This window comes from Loxodonta africana, chromosome 8 (assembly GCF_030014295.1).
Source record: "Loxodonta africana isolate mLoxAfr1 chromosome 8, mLoxAfr1.hap2, whole genome shotgun sequence".
NCBI classification, from domain to species: Eukaryota; Metazoa; Chordata; class Mammalia; order Proboscidea; family Elephantidae; genus Loxodonta; species Loxodonta africana.
This window is the reverse complement of record NC_087349.1, coordinates 116501891-116522465: the sequence shown is the minus strand read 5'-3', so window position 1 is coordinate 116522465 and position 20575 is coordinate 116501891. Positions and strand designations below refer to the sequence as shown.

General features: G+C 48.3%; 1 protein-coding gene across 9 annotated transcripts in view; it reads right to left on the bottom strand.

Annotated features, from left to right (window-relative positions):
* Positions 1-20575, bottom strand: part of TNS3 (tensin 3) — a 337654-nt gene that overhangs the window by 123788 nt on the left and 193291 nt on the right. For all 9 annotated transcript variants that reach the window (XM_064290241.1, XM_064290242.1, XM_064290245.1 and 6 more), the window contains one exon: positions 1710-2960. In XM_064290241.1, coding sequence (XP_064146311.1) covers positions 1710-2960 — 1251 coding nt within the window. The remainder of the gene's footprint in view (positions 1-1709; positions 2961-20575) is intronic.

The window sequence follows — 20575 nt, the reverse complement described above, 5'->3', positions numbered from 1 at the left end:
ATGCTGCTTTTTCTTATCAGTGTTACTAGTACACCACGCTGATTTGATACTCATGATCTCACTTTGCTGTTAGATGCTGTCAAGTGTGCTCTGACTCATGGTGGTCTTATGTATAACAGACTGAAACACTGCATGGTCCTGCATCATCTTCTAGCACTGTATTGGATGATATTCACGACCTCACTTAGGAGCACCAGAAGAAATGGGGTAAGCCAGGACAAAAGAAACAACCAATGTCCCCTTCATGCACTGCCACTGTAGGCTATCCACTCTGTGAAGCAGGCCCCCTTTACGAAGCCACCTGGGAAGGCACATCTCACACACCAGCAGTGGGTGGAAGCCTTGCATCATGCAGACACTACACTCCAGGTCCCTAAGGGAAGCTCTCCCTAGGAGGTCGTCCATGTGGTCCTGGTCACCCAAGAATGCACTGCCTGGTAGCTCTCTAAAGTGAAGTGCCGACCACCTGGCCCAGTCTTCCCAAGTCCCTCTCTCCAGACAGCATGTTCTCTGGCAGCCCCTGCCTGGAGTACCTCTCCTCTCTGTCCTTCCAGGCCCGAGCCGACCACAGTCCCTTTCTGGGGACCTTCCCCACCCTTTACAACTCTCTCCACACCAAGAGCATGTTATAATAGCCATTCCTCAACATCCGCCATGTTACACTCACGTACCCGCATGAACTGCTATTCCCTTGCTTGTCCAGCGCCTTGTGGCTGGGCTCAGGCAAGCATCTAGGGAGGCTCCCTCCTGCCCTCCATGTGCTGTGGCAGATGGTATGCACTCCTGCTGGAGGTGCTCACAGGCACCCACACCTCCGCTGCAGCCAGCCCACCAGGCCAGGTGCCCCCAGGCTAGCACTGCTGCTCCCTAGCAGACTGGCCCTGTGGCTGGAGGTTCCCTGCCAAGGCCCACAGCACAGCACTCCTGAACCTGCTGTCAGCAAGCCTCCACTTCCAGGGGGCATCGCCTCCTCCCCCTCCGCATTCCCCATTCCCCTGCTTCCACAGGGAGGTGCTCTAGCTCCCTCCCCACGACCCACCTTGTGCTCTCCTGCTCCTGGCCTCCCACCATTTTATACGCTGTCTGCTTATCGACTTCTGGGTCCCCCTGGACTGTCATCTTCATTACCAACCTTTAGACTCAGTGTGGTGCCTGCTTCTTCCTCCCACCCCTGTCCTGTCCTGTCAATCATACACACTCTTGGGTATCCTTCCTGTAGTGACCACCTCCATTTTCACAGTGAGACAGGGTTCATTATTGAGCCCATTCTGCAGATGTAGAAACTGAGGCTTAGAAGAGTTCAGCACCTGGCCTGGCATCACACAGATTGTGAGTGGCCCTGCGAGGACCCATTCCCAGGCGCTCTGGCTCTGAGCCCTGCTATCCCTTGCCTGCTGCACCACTGCTCGTAGACACTAATAAGTATTTGTCAGATGGATGAATGACCCACCCTCTCCATGTGGTAGTGTCTAGTCCCTACCCTGCCTTCTGCTCAGCCCCACCTGGCCCTTCTTCCCGTGCTCCAAACCTGCTATCAGTGAGCCTATGTCAAAACGTTTGAGTGTAAGATCTAACGGAAGGGCCTCTTGACTGTCAATTTCACCAAGAGCTAACAGTAGTGAAAAGTCTGACCTGCCCAGTCCTAGTGCTGACTTTTTGTGAAAAGTCGGACACGCCCAGTCCCAGCACCCTGTCGCACATCAGCTCACCTTGCCTCCCGGGCATCCTGCTGGGGCCCTCTCCTGGGTCCTGTAGCCTGCCGCTGGCCCGAATCCGGCTGGCCACCCCGTCTGGGGGTGCGGCACCGTTGGTCTGACTGCCCAGCGTGTTCATGTGGGTTGGAAGGGGCTCAAAGGTGGGGTCCAGCTCCAAGATGAGCCTGTTGAGCTGCTCAATGGACTGGTCGATGTCCAGGGTGGGGGAGCCTGGTGAGACAACCGAGTTCAGTTCTAGGCCAACCCCGTTTATGGCATTTTCATTTGCAAATACGGGTTTGAATGCTTTGCCGAGAGGTGGCAGCTGCGTTTCTGGGGGATTCGGCCCACTGCCTACACCCCTCTGGACGGCCACTCTGCTGCTAGCCCCGCGCGTGGGGGTGACTGGCACTCTGGGCTGGGTCGGGATGAGGCCGGCATTTTCGGCTGTGCTGCGGCTGATGGGCCTGGCTTCCCCCTCGGGCGTGAAGCTGTACTGGTGTGCAGCTACCATCTGCTGCTGGCGCACCCAGGTCTGTGTGGAGTAGCCGCTTTGCCCGTAGGTCTGCGTCTGTGCAGACACAGAGGGCTTCCTCAGCAGGGCCGGTGGCTGCCGGGGCTCCCGGTTTCCAAAGGACCGCTCATAGAGCAGGTCCATGCCAATGCCCAGGTCTGGGCCAAGGCTGCCAGGCAGGTCTTCACCAGTGTTGCTGCCAAAGCCATCAGACAAGAGGGAGTTCTGGCTGCTTTTGTGGCAGGTGAAGGTGCCGAGGTGGGCCAAGGGCTGCCCCTCTGAAGATGACAACGTCCCGAGGCTATCCACGCTGTGTAGGTCATGGTTGGGCATCTCGTCATCCAAGATGTCCGTTTCCCTGTCTCGCAGCTTGGCGTCCCCGTTAACATGGACCTGGGCTGGCACAACATGGCGGGTCCCACTATATTTGCTCTGAGCATCAGTCATATCCTTGAATGAGCTCTCAGACTCTTCTAGGCCAAAGCCACTGAGGAGCTGGTCCAGCTCGGCCTTCTCCTGTGGGCTCAGGCCCCTTTTGGTGCCAGGAGCCAGGCGCTCTTCAGTCTTGTCAGTCCTGACTGAGGCGGTGGAGTGGCCTGAGTCACTGCTGACAGACAGGGTGTGGTCGCTGTGGTCTGGGCTGTGGGTGGCCGGAACAGCCTGGGGGCCACCTGGGATGCTGGGGTCTGAGGTACTCTTCTTCCTCACCTTAGCATAGAGGCTGCCATCGACGGGCCCCTGCGTGTGGAGCACTGCAGAGAGAGCAGAAGTGGAGATCAGGGACAGGTGACCCATCTGGGATAAATTATAAATAAATTCATAATATAACGTAACAAACAGGACAAGGACTCCTCTCAGGTCCCCAAATTCTATTTATACTGCAGCAATGCAAAGTGTTAAATGAGGAAAAGCATTAAAATAATCAAAAATCTTCAGGAGCTAGAATTATTTCTACCTTTCTATGCAAAGAAAATTGTCACTAAGAGTCCTGTTGGAATTCCTTGCACTTCAGTCATCCTTTCAATGGCCCACTGTTAATTCCATCGTGATTTTGAATGTGAAACACAGCTCAGCTCATCAATCCCCAAGAGTCCACTGTTCGTGTATGACAAAGGAGAGCTTCCAGTCATAAATCTGTCTTACTAACCTTTACTAAATGCCTACTATGTGCTGCTTAACAGATTCTTAATCCACAGAGCATCTGATTAACAAATCAGCCATTCTCTCAACATCCTGGAACCTATTAAAGTCTAAACATAGGCCTTTCTATTCAGCGCAGTATCTACGGGCTATCTAGGTGCCCATGAATTCACGGCAGGGCCACCTGGCACTTGGGGCTGGTTTTCACGCCCTGATCTCAATCAATCTGGAATGTCAGGAAAACAAAGCTTGGGCCTAAAATGTGGGTGGGAAAAGCTGAATGCTCTGTTACTATTATTAATTACAGCACTCATGATGGCACTCAGCAACTCCCTGAGCCATAAACTGCTAACTACTGACGTTCATCCCCCTCGGCCAGGCATCTCAACCTCCAGCACAGAACCTCCTCAACAGTCCACCCAGAGGCTTGCCTCCCTCCTCTCTCTGGTCTCCCCCGCCTTGTCTGCTTTCTGGACTCCGAGGTTGCTGGCATACCACAACAAGCAGCTGCTGATGGTCTGCAACCGGCACTGTGCAGGCACCTGGGGGTCTGGAGGCATGAGCCGCACATATTCCACGTAACAGGCCTGTCTTCTGAGCTGCCCTGGAGAGCCTGGCCTTGAGCACATGCCCCGGCGGTGGAAGGTAGAGACCTCAGGCTATGGTCCCTACCTGAACCTCACTGACCTCATCTTGAGGCAGAGCTCAGGAGTGAGGGGGTGTTAAAAGTGTAACAAAAATTACTGTAAACCATGCTCTTCAGAACAGGCAACTGGTGACATGAACTCAAGTAAAAGGCCATCCTCTGGGTTCAGCCATGGGATGAATATAAGGTAAGAGTAACGGGGTATTTGCCGTCTATAGGGCATTCTCCTGCTAACTGAAAGGCTGGAGGCTCAAGTCCACCCAGAGGCACCTTAGAAGAAAGGCCTGGTGATCCACTTCCAAAAAATCAGCCACTGAAAATCCTGTGGGGGGCAGTTCTACTCTGACACACCTGGGACTCCATGAGTTGGAGTCTACTTGATGGCAACTGGTATACTGGTATTATAGGGCAGACGCATAACCACATTTTCTCTAATTTTCACAGTATAAAAATTTGATATTGTCATTCCTGTTTTATCAATAAAGGACTGAGGCTCAAAGAGAATATATAACTTGTCCAAGTGAAGGCAGCTGCTACGAAGCAGAAGCAGGGCTAGAACCCAGGTCTGTTGGCTCTAGGAGCTTGCATGTACTCCTGCTGCACCACGCTGCCTGCCTCCTCAGACAGAGTCACACGAGCACACAGCGGAAGGCCCTGAATCTGTGGTCCTGTTCACACTAGAGGTGGCATGGAGGTCACCACACTCTGAAAAGCGCTTCAGCAAGTGACCTTGGGAAAGTCTCAAGAACGGGCACGGACAAAAACACCTACTTCACAGGGCTCTAAGCAAATTAAATGAAAGGACAGCTGGAAAGATGGCTCCAGATTACAAGGTGTGTGCAAATGTCATCATACAGCTCTGACAGTGTAAAAGGTAACCCATATATTGCCTCATTAGGTCAAGCGTGAAGGCATGCGGAGAGTGTGGAGAAACAACAGCCCAGCTGAAAACGCCTGGGACCAGGTTTGAATCAGCACATCCCAGCTCCACCAGGGACGCCCGTCATCGATCTAATCTACCACCTTGATGAATCACTTTGCGCCTCAGGTTTCTAGCTATGAACATGAGGGTGTGGGCAGATAGTTCTCCTGAAGGTTTGACATGAAAATTGAGAGATAGCACTCAGATAAATGTCTTTATAGGCCCTGAGTAAACGCCAGGCTAATTGGGCTCCCATTACAGAATCTCTGCTTACAAGGAAGAAACAACTAACATAAATCCTGGGCTTTACGTTTTATTCTGCAGGGTGTGAGGGAGGAGGAGGAGGCTCCGATAAATGGCTTTGCTCTGTAGGCATCACACAGACCCATCACCCTCACGGGAGGGCCACCTGCCAGAGCACAGAGCACAGACCACAAGGCCAAACATCCACAGGGAGCAGTGTGCCAATTATAACCAGAGAACTAACGGGACTAAGATCACATGCCCATAACATCCACATCCCTCCCCCTAATACAAATAAAAATGAGCCAATTCTGTGACCTGATGGAAAAAAAAAAGACCCCAAGAATGAGTTGTAAAAAATCCCTCTTGTTTGAACTGAGATACTGCCAGAAAGTGCCTGTTAGTCATTCTGGGGTGGAATCCACTGGCCAGTCCCACATGGAAGATAGTATTGTTGTGAAATGGTAAGTAACAGGACATTCCTTTGGCTGGGAGTTATGAGTAATCATATTTTTATTATTTTTACTATTAGTAGAAATCTTAAAGTATATTAAAAGCAACACAATTACCATTTACTGAAGATGCTCACTGTACTCCAGGCCCAGTTCTGAACATTTAAAAGCACCATCTCATTGAATCCTGACAACCTAGGTGGACATGGGTGTTACAACAGCCTTTCCACAGAAGTGGCGCTAAATGATAGAAAATTCCCAAAAGCACAGCACTATGGCGGGTGGAGGCCAAGCCCAACGCCACCCAACACCGTAAGGACCATGCTGGGCTCTTTCTAAACCAGGCCACACACGAGTTACTTTTTAGATACGAAGTGACCAATGGATACGATGTCTGTAGTAAAAGAATATGAACAAAACCAGTTCATTCCCAAAACAGAACTATCCAAACTTCTAAATCACCCAATATGAGCAAACGCAGGCCTCAAAGGAAAAGGTCCCATGTGGAGGGGCTGTCACGGCCTGCCTTAGTAAGCAAAAAAAAGCCCAGAAACAACCAACGAACCGACCAAAGACAAACTAATAAACAAACTAGGGTGTGAAAGCAGAGCTGCCCCCACGGCCCATGGCTGCCTGCAGCCATGGGGGACCCCCGCTCTTGCACCTCAAAGCAATTCCTCTAAGGCAGCACGGACAAGCTAGCCTGGACTTCCATGGGAGCTGGCCACTGCTCACTCTCCTTGCTGGTCTTCACATGCCACAGAACAAATTGGAAAAGTGACTTGAAGTCACCCGATCTAAGTTTCCAAAAATCTTAAAGAAAAAGTTGGGATCCTAAAGGTTGGCCAAATGCACCAAGGAACAGGATGCAGCAGCAAGAAAACCAAGGTTCTCTGAACATTACGTATGTGGCCACAGTGTGTTAAAACTGCTGGCATACAGATGACTGAGACACAACTGCTGGCCTACAGAAGATGCACAACAAATGGCAACATGCTGTTTGGCATTTTGATCTCCATTAGTCCTTCTGGAGTCCCTAGGTGATGCGAAAAGTTAACACACTTGGCAGCAAACCATAAGGCTGAAGGCTTGAGTCCACCCAGAGGCACTAGGAAGAAAGGCCTGGTGACCTACTTGTCAAAATCAGCCACTGAAAACCCTGTGCAGCACAGTTCTACGCTGACACACATGGGGTCACCATGAGTCGAGGCCCACCAGATGGCAATCGGAATTCTTCTCTGCCACTTACGAGGTGGACATCCCACTGCTCACACCCACATAGCTGGAAGTGGCAGGGCTGGGTGCTCACCCACCTTCTCACAGGAGACTTTCACTACCTCTGAATGACTAAATGGAGAAAACAGCCATGTTACCTACACACTTTCTGCTGTCGGTATGTTTTCCAATACCCATTTTAAATACTGCAGTATAAAAGCAAGGGAAAGAGAATCCCTGCTAGAAATGACACCCCACAGGGTAGCTGGGGGAAAGGGGCACTACATGGTCACCGCCAACTTCTCCACAAAAAGTGAGCTCAACACCTGCTGTGTACAGGCCCCCAAAGACTACAGTCAATAATTAGAGGATGCCCTTATTTAATGGATGACAGGTTGCTACTTATGATGTTTCCGGTTTTGGAAAGGGATCCAAAAGGAGCTTTCTGGATCCAGACCAGAAAAAGGATGCAGCCTATCATACCCCCTCCCATCTGTAGTTCCTGCTGCTGACTGCATGGGCCCCACTGGCCAGGGAGCAGGAGCCCCTCCAGGCAAACTGGAAAGTTCTGCTGTGTCCTGGAACTTAACTTTCTATCAGTGTCAACTGCTGCTGTGGAGTGGAGCCTGAATACAGACAAAGCGGTCTGGAAGGTGGAATGAAGTCACTTAGCCAGCCCTTTGCATTTTTCTTTTTTAAATATTTAAATGGTATGTTTTAACTTTTTGTTGCCAGATTATTACCTTAGAACTCGGGGCTCAAAGGAAGCTTAGGGTCGTTTGAATCAGCCCTCTTTCTGCAAATGAAGAACCTGTTACCCAGAGGAGGGCAGTGACTTGCCCAGGGTCACCCAGCATCTCAGGTGCAGGTGGGGCTAGGAGCTTCATCCTTTCCAGGCCAGGGCAAAACACATGCTCTGCCCCCACACCAGCCCACCAGAGGGCCTTGCTTTCAAAGGGAACCTGCATATTGTCTGGCAATAATATCCCTGTGGCTGGAGCCTAGTTAAAAAACAGACAAACACTTAAGCACGGCTCTGATGACTTCCTCTGAATGACACACCAGTGGGACTGATCATCTGGAAAAGAGTTAGGAAGAAAATACGAAGTGGACGCTCTGGAAAAGAGTTAGGAAGAAAATACCAAGTGGACGCTCTCGCTTCATTAAAGGGCAAGAAGTGCAACAATAGACTTCCCCATCCCCACCTCCACCCCTACCCTTCCCGCCTCACCTTACTTTTGGAACATGGCTTTCCCACAAGCAGGGAAGAGGCACTCAGAAAATATTTTGAAAGTCGTCTAAGACAAAGGGAAGACCAAAAAAAAAAAAGATCAAAACATTCCTTCCCATCCTGGCTGAACAGTGATTAACTAACGCCCACCTGTGCTCACAGGTATGTTACAATCAGTCAAGGAAGGACTGGGTCTCACACTTCACCTGCTTCCAAGCACTGACCGGTCAACAGCCAAAGGGGTTTATACCTGACTGTAATACATTAAACCACCCATTAGTCCTGCTCACATACACACACACACACGAAAATTGAAAAAAGAGAAACTTTTTGATGTATTAAAACAAGCAAGCTACCTGGAATCTTTTTTCTTTCAATGCACTGACCATACCCACCTCATATTCTATTTTTGTGACAGCTTTATTTGAAGAGCAGTTTTTCTTTCAAAAGAACTAACAGTATTCTTCTTACAAGTCTTCAGTGGAGAAAAAGAGAAAATCCTTCTCACTGAAGTTAATAAGGGTTTACTAAGCACTTGCTATTCATTCCTTGTTATCAATGGAGATCTAAAACCACTATTCAGCTCCATTCCTACTACGTGCTGGGGAAAGGACTTGCCCTTGGGGGGGGGTAAAAAGAGGAACAAAAAATGGCCTTTCCCTTCTCAGAGTTTTATTAGCATTGGGGGTAAACGTTATGCAAAAGGAGCTGGGAACATGTTATAGGTATCTGAGTCAAACCCAAAAAACCAAACCCCTCGCGACTGATTCGATTCCAACTCATAGCGATCCTACAGGGTAGAGTAGAACTGCCCCCATGGGGTTTCCAAGGAGCAGCTGGTGGATTCAAACTGCGGATCTTTTGGTTAGCAACGAGCATCTTAACCACTGGGCCACCAGAGCTCCAAGTATCTGAGTAGATGGGTTAACAGAGGCAGGAGAAAGACAGAGCAGAATACAAGAGACGAAGTGCGCAAAGGAGCAGCCACTCTCAGGTGAGTGATACCACATGGGGTTTCCATCATCTTCCAGGACAGACAGAATGCTGGAAATGCCCCTTCTGTGGAGATCAAGCTGACATTCCAAAGACAAAACCTTTTCTAAGCACCTCATATGTGCCAAGTGCAGTTTCACACTCAGGATCTCATGTAATTCCCAGAGCAACCCTGTGAGGCAGGAACTGAAAGCTCACTGTAGACAGGAGAAAGTTGGGCTCAGAGAGGTTGTGCTAACATTTAAGATTTGTAAAAAGCTACTAAATAGAGCATCTGGAATTCAAACTCACATCTGTCCCACTCCAAAGTCCATGCTTCCTGTTCCTTTAAAATGTTGGAATTGTAAAACTGTCCAACCCTATAAATGAGTCAGCAATTTTGGAAAGCAATTCACCTGAATGTTTTCTCAGTAACTTCTACAAATAAAATATCTAAAGCATGCCTCATATGCTCCCTCCTTCCCTCCGTCTCTCACACACACACACACACACACACACACACATTCTTCAGACACTACTCAGCTCTAAATTCACCCTTATCCCCTGCACCTTGCCTTTTCCTCCCTAACCACTGAAATTGTTCACTGTGTGGGACAGAAAATGTAGCCTGGCGGTGCAGTCGTTAACGCACTTGGTTGTTAACCAAAAGGTCGGTGGTTCAAATCCACCAGCCACACTCCACGGGACAAGGATGTGGCAGTCGGCTTCCTTAAAGACTATAGCCTTGGAAACCCTATGGGGCAGTTCTACTCTGTCCCACAGGGTCACTATGAGTCAGAATCGACATGATGGCAGTGGGTATTGGTATGGGACAAAAACCTGAGTTTTAGTGGCAGTTGTGTTGGTGGTCACAGTTTTATGTTCCATTTCCTAAGCTGAAAAAGCAAGTGCTTGCTGGATGCTTTGCATTTCTGTCCTTACAGTTAGTAACTTTAGGTACTGGTTCCACTGCACGTACACCTCAGTTCCCTCCCCACTGCCCCACTGTGCCTGCAGCCCCATGGGCTCAGGAGTCCCTGAGAAACAAAAGGCTCCCTACTGCCCAGGCCCTGCATCACCACAGGAGAGCGAGGGCAATTTCTCTGAACACTGGTTTCCCAACAGTGCCAAACCCCAACTGGTGCCTGCCTCGTGGTGGACACTCTCCAGCCCGCCATCCGAATGACTCACTGGGTGCCACCCAGTTAAATAGATTCACCATGTTGACATAGCAGGGCTCAGGTCCAGTGGAGGGTTTCTCATAACCATAGCCTTCCCAAAGAGAAAGGTTGTGGAAAACCCTGGGTTAAAGAAGAAGGAAAGAGTTTGCTTTCAAAGACAAATGATCATCCAGGTGCAATGGCATGATGAACCTCAAAAGCACTGTGCCAAGTGAAAGAAGCAAGATTTCAAAGGCCAAGTAGTGTCTGATTCCATTTACATGACATTCTGGGATGGGCAAAAACGTAGTCAGAGGACAGATCTGTGGGGCTGGGCCCTGGTGGGTGTGAAGGAATGAGTTGTTAGGCTGTATCTTGATTGAGGTGAGAATTTCCTGAGAGAATGTCTGTTAAACTCATAGACTTGTACACTAAAAGGAGTGAATTTCATTGTATGTAAATTATACCTTAATTTCTTAAAAATGATCATGAAAGCAAAAGAGAAATGAGACTCCAGTGTGAAGGACCCCACCCTGCAGTGGCCCACTCCCCTTCCCTTGCCCTCTTCCGCCCCTCCTGTCCCTCAAGGGTCTTCCCTCTTCTTTGTAGAGTCCACAAGGTGCTAGGAACTCTGAGGCTTGGAGTACCTGCCTCAGTCTTTTTGGGCCTCCCTACGCATAAAGCTTTTGACTTTTTCATCAGAGTTAATAATGGGCATGTCCTCCCTTCCCCTCTAGACTAGCTAGCATGCTTTTCCTGGGCTTGATTCCCAGCTGACTGTTCATCAGTGGGGTGACAAGGACACCTGCACCAGGGTCACCGCGGAACTTCATGGATGTGAGGCACTCAGCAAATTTGAGTTTCTGCACACCCCCCTTATTTGCCCCAGAGATGAAGTCCTGAGATTCACACATGATTCATATCTATGTACCCTCTGGGCGCAGAACTTGGGAATCAGAGTGTTTGTTGCAAAGTGTCTAATTAATGAGTACACATAACTCAGGTTGGAAACCCTCGCGGCATAGTGGTTAAGTGCTATGACTGCTAACCAAGAGGTCAGCAGTTCAAATCCACCAGGTGTTCCCTGGACACTCTATGGGGCAGTTCTATTCTGTCCTATAGCATCTCTATGAGTCGGAATCGACTCAACAGCAGTGGGTTTGGTTTTTTGGTTTTATAACTCAGGTCAGCTTATTTTGGTAATTACACTGATAAATTGTTTTCAATATAAATCTAAAGTAAAGGGTTGATTTATATTTTTAATTTATCTGCAAGTTCCATAAGTCATTGTTTGACATGAGTCAAATCTTCCCGGGCATCAATTTTCCCAATTTTGGATAAACAACCCCGATCATGCTCTTAGTAGCTGTACAACTGTGTTTAAGGCACAGTGTTTTTTTCTGACTCTTAGTTTCCTCACTCGCTGATAGCAATGATGATGACAAAAGCAGCAGTAATAAACTAGCTGAGCAGCTACCATGTTCTAAGCACTTCATATCTATTTCCTCACCTGACGCTCACACTACAACCACGTGATGGGGCAGAGGAAGTCGGCGCATGCTCCAGTCACAGGTATGTGAACAGAGGGCTCTACTCCCTCAGGACCACCTGGTGCACACCAGGAGTCCTATCTCCACACACCACAGGACCACTGAGGTACTTAGAGGTGGTTCCCCCAGACGTGCTCCTGAATGAACACGAGCAGCTGGGGAATCAGCTGATAGAATTCCAGATTTTCTGTGCTTTTGGAGTAGGCAGGTTCTAGTGGGCACCAACACAGTGGCCACTATCATAGTCTCAGAAGCATGTGGAAATCAACCACAGGGCAAGGCAGGCTGGAAGCAAGGACTTAGGACAGAGCCCCAGTGCTCAGAGCGTCTTCAATGTAGACTGGAGGCAGGAGAAAGACCTGGAGAAGTGGGCTGGTGACGCAGCAGAGAAAGCCTCCACCTTCTGGCAGAGTGGGAAGGTGGGGGTGGCGTGCAGTATTGGCCGAGGGGACTGTGTAGACGCATACTGCAGGCACCCAACTACCACCCCTTCCCAAGTCAGGAAAGATACCTGGGGCCAGGCAGGAGACTACTTTCTTTCATGGCCAATAGGTGTTCTCTCACCAAAAGGCAAAAATCTCTCTCTTTTTTCATTGGGACATTAATTCTTGCATTTGTAATCTCTCACTATAATAAAGTCTATTTTTATTTTATTGCAACAGGATTCTGCCTCTGTCATAATTGAAGTTTCCCTGCCTTTGTACTGAACTCTTTTTCATTGCAGGGAAAGTCAAGAGCTAAGAGATGATGAATACGCTTGGGCTTTTGAAAATATTACCTTTAATTTACAAAACTAGAGGCTCTATGACTATGATATATTCCAGGGCTGGAGAAAATGTGCCCTTTCCTCTGACTTTTTTATTTTTATTTTTTTTAACAAAAACAGAAGATGATGATAAACTGCTCAGAACCCATGGGCTCAGAAGCATTGGCATTTTCGATCTCTAAAAAAAAAAAAAAATTTTTTTTTTTTTTATAGAAAGCACCCTCTATTCCTTTATTTAGGCAGAGAGCCAGACATAACTCCATTTTAAGACATAACTTCTCTTGGTGCGTCAGTCTCACCTTTGAGAGCAAACTCCTTGCTGAGCACCCAGACACACACACACACACAAACCCCCTCTGAAGTGTAAGGCAAGAAGCCCTAAGGCAAGAGAGAGGCCTGGCAGTAGGAGCACACCCCCAGAAACCTTGTAAAGGACTGCCAGGTTGGACAGTGGGGCAAAGCTGAGCAATGTCTTCATTTTTTTTCTAAAAACAAGGCATGCTGTACATTCTTAGAGAAACACAGAGTAGCACAGAAATAATAAAAACAAGAGCAGGCGTGGGACATTCCAAACAGAAACGCCCCATATAGCACCTTTCAGAAGAGGGAACACCTTCCACCTCAGAGACACGCGTGCCTTGTGAGTGCCGGGCGGCGTGCCAAGTGCTGCTGGAGGCCCTCAGGGCAGGGCTCCGGAATGCTGTGGTAACCAAGCGCCGGAGCTCAGAGTGGGCTTATGCTAGGACGTGTGGCCCCCAGGCCTGGCTAAAGTACCACCAAGACCCTACACAGAATGAAGTCCTGCTCCTATAAGACAGCCTTTTCCTGGGCCACCCCTGGGAAGCCCATACCACCGACATGGCCTTGTCATACCAAAGACATTTATCTTTGCAGCCTTCTGACTTTGTAGACGAGTTCCTTTCAGGCACTCTGAACTTGTGAAAACACATTCAGACCTGAGCTGGCTAGGTAAACAGGAGGTGCTGTCAGCTTAACCAAAGGCGACCTTAGCCAGCCAGGCGTGATGCTGGGCAAAGAGCTTCCAAACACCAACCAACACCTTTCCACTCATCCCTAGACCCTCCCAAAGAAGACGCCAGTGAGCCTCTTTGGATGTACTCCTTGAATGTACCAACGAATATTCTTTCCTAAGGGCAAACCGAAACAAGTCCTGAGCGACACTCCTTCTTCCCAGGCTAAAACTTCTCTTCACCTATTATTTAACTCCAAGGCTTGCCCTCTGCTGCTTCGCACCACCTACGCCCCGTTTGGAGTCTGGTCTAGTGTGCGAGTCTCTGCCAGGAGCTTGGCTCTGTGTCAGATCTGTGTGCCAGGAAGAAACCGCACGCAGACGCACGCACCCTGCTTACCTGTCCTCAAACAGCCCAGCAGCTCCCCGTCTCTGTGTTAGACCCAGTTTTCCTTGCAGCAAGTCTTCAGCAGCAGCAGAAAAGCAACTAGGGTTGGGAGTGTGCCTCCTCTCTCAACAGGCTCCCCAATTTTGCTCCAGCTATTGCCAAAGGTAAATGATCTTGTTGGGTACGTGTGGGACTTTGATTCAGCCAAAAAGGCCTGTGCAATGTAAACACGAGGGTGGAGTTTAGTGCAATCAGGTTTAGTGAAATTTGAACTCTGGAGGCTGAGGAGGCGGAGAAAAGTGTTTTTCCAAAGAGAACTCTGCCAGATTCCTGCCTTCACTTCTAAGCTTTTCTGGCTCCCCATCTAAGTTGATGTTGGAAAGTTAAACCTAACCTGCTTCGGTTTACAAACAGTTTCAGCCTCCATTTGCTCTCTCCAAAATCCAGCTGGAAAAGGTTTGCCTTATGACCTCCATCTTCTGGGAGCCGTTTCTATCTTCCGTGCTCCATGTGGCCAGGAGAAAGTTTGCAGCGTGGACTGTGTAGGGCATATTTTGCACGGTTTCCTTCTCAACCCCAAGCCCCTGCATTCTGCTGAGCAGCTCCTTTTCACCTCAGGACTTGTTACATTCAACCAAGGTGGATTTAGCAAATGTCTTACTCATCTGGCTTTGGCTGGGTATCACCACAGGGCACCCGCATTTTCACTCCTTGAGTGAATAGAACCCACCAGAAAAAAAAAAAAAATTTTTTTTTTTCAGGGCAAACAACCAAAACCTATTCTGCCACCTTCAGCCTTACCACAGAATCAGAGCCCGTATAAAAGTCACCACTCCATCAGCCCACGTGAGATCATCGATGTAGGCAGAGGGTGATGCCTGTGCTCAGTAAATTCCCTAAAATCATCACAGTTGTAAAGGCAGCAACTAACTGATCACGTAATATTTTTCTTTAAAGAAGGCCCATCAAAATAAAAGAGATTAGAAAGACAGGCTTGACTGATCTAGTTTGGGACAGAGGCAAATGTCTGTGTCTCTCCTGAGCGTCTGGGATCTTGCCAAGTTGTAACCGACCCTACATGTGTATGTGCTCTGGAGTCTCAGCCTTGTACAGAAATCTTGGACTCAGGCTTTTGCTTCGTAAATTTGCCAACTGTGCAAGAAAAACAGCCGCTAAAGCACCAATACTGAATAAGAGAACATAAGCATTTTTAAACTGACCAGGGTCTTTCTTGCATGAAAGAAACTGCAGAACTGGTTATGGGTTCAAAGGAGTGTTTCCTTTAATGCTGCTCAGTGGTCTTTGTGGCTGAAGGTGGGTTTTCTTCGTGTTGACGGTAACTTTATAAATGAGCTGTTATAAGCACCTGGCACCACTGTGGCCTTCAGATCCTGCTGTTTATGTTGCTGACAGCCACTGAGTGGCTCGCTCAAAAGGCTGTCATTTCCATCTGGTCCCCACGAGCTGGTTTTGATTACATGGAGCCTAGTCAGGCTGTAAGCATTAAGTTCTCCGGAAACAACATGGTCTTTTGAGGCTCTGCTGACATTTGGCCAGACGGGAGCTTTGTGGTTCATGGTACTTTGAAAGCCTCCAAATCATTTAACCCTGAAGAGTTGTAATTTTGTGCATGGGGTTATAAATCTAATAAAGAAAAGCCTGGGTAGATTTCCCAAGTATCTCTGAAAACAGTTGGCAAAGTGAAGCAGAAGGCCTGCAAAACGTTTGGTGGGATTTCTGTTGGAAACTCCAAGACAGAATAAACTTCCAGAAGTGGAAGCCCCTTAGGAAGATGGTACAGAAAGTTTAAACTTTAAAAAGTAGTAAATATGAGAGTTACAAAAATATCCTTAAGTCAAAACTTGCACGTGAATGTTCAGAGCAGCATGATTCATAATAGCCAAGAGATGGAAACAATCCAAATGCCCATTAACAAAACACGGTACGTACATACAATGGAATATCATTCAGCCATAAAAAGAAGTAAAGTTCTGATACATGCTACAATGTGGGTGAACCTTGAAAGAACTATGCCAAGGGAAAGAAGACTCAAAAGGCCACCCAAGGCATGATTTCATTCATATGAAATGTCCAGAACAGGCAAATCTACAGGCACAGAAGCTAGATTAGTGGTTTCTAGAAGCTGAGGGACAAGAGAGGGGAAAGGTGAGTGACCACTAGTGGATATGAGGTTTCTTTTGGGGGTGATGGAAACGTTCTGGAATTAAATAACGGTGATGGTTACACAACTTTGCGAATATACTAAAAAACACTGAATCGTATGCTTTAAAATGGTAGAAATGGTGCATTTTATGTCATGTGAATTTATCTCAATTAAAAATAAGAATATTCTAAGGCTGAGGAACCGCATGGTAAAAATGGTAGTTTTAAACAGCACAGGCAATCAGTATCTCTCTCTCTCTTACACACACACGTACGTGTTCAATGCCGAGTGTTCAGAAAGGACACTGGCTCTCACCTTGAGTGAAGAGGGGATTTCTGCAACAGAGCCTGACCTGAGAGCAGAGAGCATAAAGGAGAAAGAGACCCTCTTGCCTTGTCCACAGGAATCTCAGAATAAATCTGGGCCATGAGGAAGGAGACAGATGCTGCAGGCAGATAGCCCTCACATTCCGGGCCCCAGACAAAGCTAACACTGAGAGGAACTACCCACTCTTGAAGGATCTGGGGTGCTGCTGTCCACGAGATGCCACTGATGACTGCTGAGGAAGCACCGCCCTGATAGCCAGTCGGAGCGGATGCTGACGGAATCATGGAAATGCCACCACAAGGAAGAGCACATCAAATTGATGCCTAAGTCAATGTATCTTCTGGGAATAAAGATATGATTTGAAAAAATAAAACCACTGACTTTAACAAATCCAGGTCCCCCTAGCCCCTCCTCTGTCTCCATCTCATGCCTCTGCCTGGACTTCCTCCCCAGGGACTCTTCCTCCCACTACACTTAGGGGTCCCTGTTCCCATGTCTGCACCCTGCCCGACCTGGCCTGGCCAGACCTGGCCCTCCCAGGCGCCTTCTGGGAGGGTAGCTACGCTGCCTGTAAAGCCCATTCATTCAGAGGCCAAGGAGGGCCAGCCTTCACCTGCCCGGCCTCCTACCCCCACATGCAGCTCCTGCATCAGGCCATGCTCACCTCCATCCACAAGCCATTTCCCCCTGGACAACTGTGCCCTCTGGCTCCACCGTTCTACAGCCCTTGTGGTCACTACTATCCCTGACTTCCAGTCAGCCCCTGAATTTATAAGGAACTTTGGCACCAAACTAGAGCGCCCCCATCAAATACCCTTCCGTGGCTTCTCCTGGAAGTCATTAACACTGGGTGGCCACCCTGGCCTGTACTCCTTGGACTTCAGAGAACTTACTTCCTGCTTAGCTTTAACTACCTTTCCTTACAAACTAACCTTGTCACCAAACTTTGTAAACCTTAAACTCCAGATAGCCACTCTTCAAATATGGTGTCCGACCACCTAACTTCTGTGACATCCTCTAAAGTTCCCTGCTTTTCTCCAAAGACCTTGATCTCCTTCTCTCTTCATGGTGGAGTCTGAGCTCATGTACATTTAATGCCAGCACCAAGTGCACAATGTCAAGTGTAAGATCGATTCTACCGTGCTTCCTTTCCTAACCCTTCAGTGCATCCTTAACTACCCTGCCTAGTGCCCTATGGCACCCTGTTGTGAAACCTCCAGAGTCACCAGAGGAAGAGGCCTGTGGCCCTGCAACCTCCCCCGTGCACACCAGGCTGTCCACTGTAGCAGCTGTGCCCATTGCCAGCAAAGACTTGCAGCCTTTCTACGACCTCCAAGCCCCCACAACCCTGATTGCCACCCCTCTCAGCAGGTGATCTGCTGGCACCCCCACACATAAATTAGATGTTTCTGTCTATGAATTCATTTCTAATCTCCTTCCTCCATTTCCCTGCCTCCTGCACCATCCCCAGTGCACACTCGGCCCCAGATCCACCGGTCACACTGTACCTCCCAGAGCATACACACACACTTCAGCCACTGCCTGAGTCAGGCCAGTCCCTCTGCCTGCACTGACCCCTGCCAGTCAGCCTGGCCAACACTCCAGGGCCTCCCCAAACCAGCCACCTGACCTCAGGAAGTTCCTTACCTGCCAGGTTGTGGTAAAGATTGAACGTGTTAGTACAAGCCACAGGCTCAGAACAGTGTCCGGCTAGCAGCCAGCATCAGGTCTATGCGACTAATAACAGTTCTAATAACAACAGCCATTAGCCATTACAGTGTGTGCCTGCCTTCTCCAAGGGGCTGTGAGTGTCCCATCAGTTGTGCATCTCCAACAGGTAGTGTTGTAGATGTTCAGGACACAGTGGATGAAGAAAGGGAGGGAGGAGGGAGGTAGGCTATGAGTCCAGGGACATACAAAGCCTGCCTCACCAGCATACATGAAGTACTCAGCAAGTGATCGCACTGCCTTGGCTTTCCAGGGGACCTTCCAAATCCTATGACTTAGGATGAATGAGAGCGCAACACTTTAAAAACTATATGCACAACAATAAAGAATTAACCACCGACACTAAGAGAAAGATGGTCTTCTCACAGCCCCCACTCTACCCAGTAAAGAAAAGAACTCCAGATAGATGATACCCCTCGGGGCACCCTACCTCTTTTTCTTTCTGTCCTGTCCTGTGCAGAAGCCCAGCAGCATTCCTTGCTTCCTGGGGCCTGCTCCCAGCTCAGCATCAAAGTACCACCACTGATAATAGCCAATGGCAAAGCAACATTACTGAAATGGCAGAATTCCCAAGATCAACACCAAAGTATTGCTAGTGCACTAACCATTAGGCATCATTTCCATGAGAATGGATTCCAGGTAACAAATTAGCTCATACTGAATTTTCATAGTATAGTTTTCCAGAGAATGTCACCACCATGCATTCTCAACTATTTCATTTTCCATAATAAAATCCCAAAGGCCACAGTATTTACCGGGGTATGTTGTCCTTGTTAACAAGTCATAATTATGTAAATATAAGCAACAACCAGACAAACTCTGGCTCTTAGCTATTTGGAAGAAAACTTTCCGGGGACAGCTGTCCATCTGTCTGGGCCCCATTAAATGGACGGAGACCACTGACTGCACAGGTCATCAGCACCTGTGAGGGACAGGCTACAGGCAGGAGATGTGTGGGTTATTTGAGCAGAATGAGCCCTTCCTTAGCTCCTGTGGTCAGTGGCTCCTCCCATTAATGGCCTCTGCTGTCAATCGCTCTTCCTTGTGCTTCTTGTCAATCTCTCAGACCTTAATCATTGAAGTCTTAGCTCCCAATTCCAGCCAGAGCAGCTACCTCGCTTCTCTCACCAGGCACCCACCCCTCGGCCCTGCTCTAGGGCCCCTTGCTCGGACACATACCTCTGACTCCAAGCATCGAAGTGGTTACCTGTCACCTACCCTGGTCTGTGGGACCTGTATGCAGACCACCCTACACCAGTAAAGGTACTGGATAATGATCACTTTCTTAAGGTTATTTCTGTCCTGGAGCAGCAAACCCAGGCAAGCCTATCACTTTTGCTATGTTTAGTGAGTCTTTCATTCAGTATACTATCCATGCAGAGAAAAGGAAGTTAGGGATATCAGCTTTTACAAAAATCTGGTCAAAGTTGACCCTATGAACATGATCAACTGAGCAAATGTTTTGAAGATCACTCTACTTATGTAACATCACGCATCACTATTAAAATGACCCTAATTTTAAAGATACAGCTGGATGCTTTACAAATATGTCCTCCACGTCTGTGTTGAACATGTTAAATAATCTAAGTAGTGAGCACACTCACTGGTTGTCTTATACCTCTGCCTTCTACTTTAATACACACTGCCCTTAATGACATCTCAGAGACAACAGAATAAAACAACTGCCATTCCCTGTCTTCAGGCCTAGAGAAAGAATAGAAAACTTACTATTTATATGAAACTGTGTGTGTGTTTACCATCAAATCTCTTGTCTGTCAAGATTTAAACACGATTTTAACTACAGTCCCCAAAACAACCATATAGGGCAATGGTTTACAAATTTCAACGGTAAAATTTGATCTTTGTGAGGAAGCAACCCTTCAGACAAACCAGGTGGCCATGTCTTCCCTGTTCCTCCCCCGACAGTATCTTTGTGCCTCAGGAACAAACGACCACGCATCCCCCAAAGCCTAATGGTTTGTCTAAATGTCAGTAGGGTGAAAGAGATGCCATTCCGGGCTAGGCACCACGATGTCTAAACATCCCCTCCTCGGGTAGTCAGGATGGCATGTAATGGGACAGGTAGGGTTGGGGGTACAAAAAATGGCTGGGGGAAGGATTTTTCTCTGTCTCTTAGCTGTGGTGTTAGTTGGAAGCAAGTGTAAGAGAAGTTCTTAGCCCACCTAATTAAGCTCACCTGGCCAGGAGGGCCTGCAGAAGGCAGCCCCCCAATTTTAAGTCCCTCGCCCACGGCACAAAGTGCGGTGTGCATAAAAGAGTTGTCATTTTTGCCTGAATGGCTTTTGAGCCAAGGGACTGCTCATCGCAGAGCTTTTCCTGTTGTATACTGTCTGCTGTCTGTAATTAAAATAGCTTTCATTATTGCCAACACTCCGTACATGTTTTTTGTGTATGACTTGATCAGGCTAAATGACATAACACCCATGGAGTGGTTGGTGTCACTGGGTGGAATGATCACCTAGTATTCCGGTT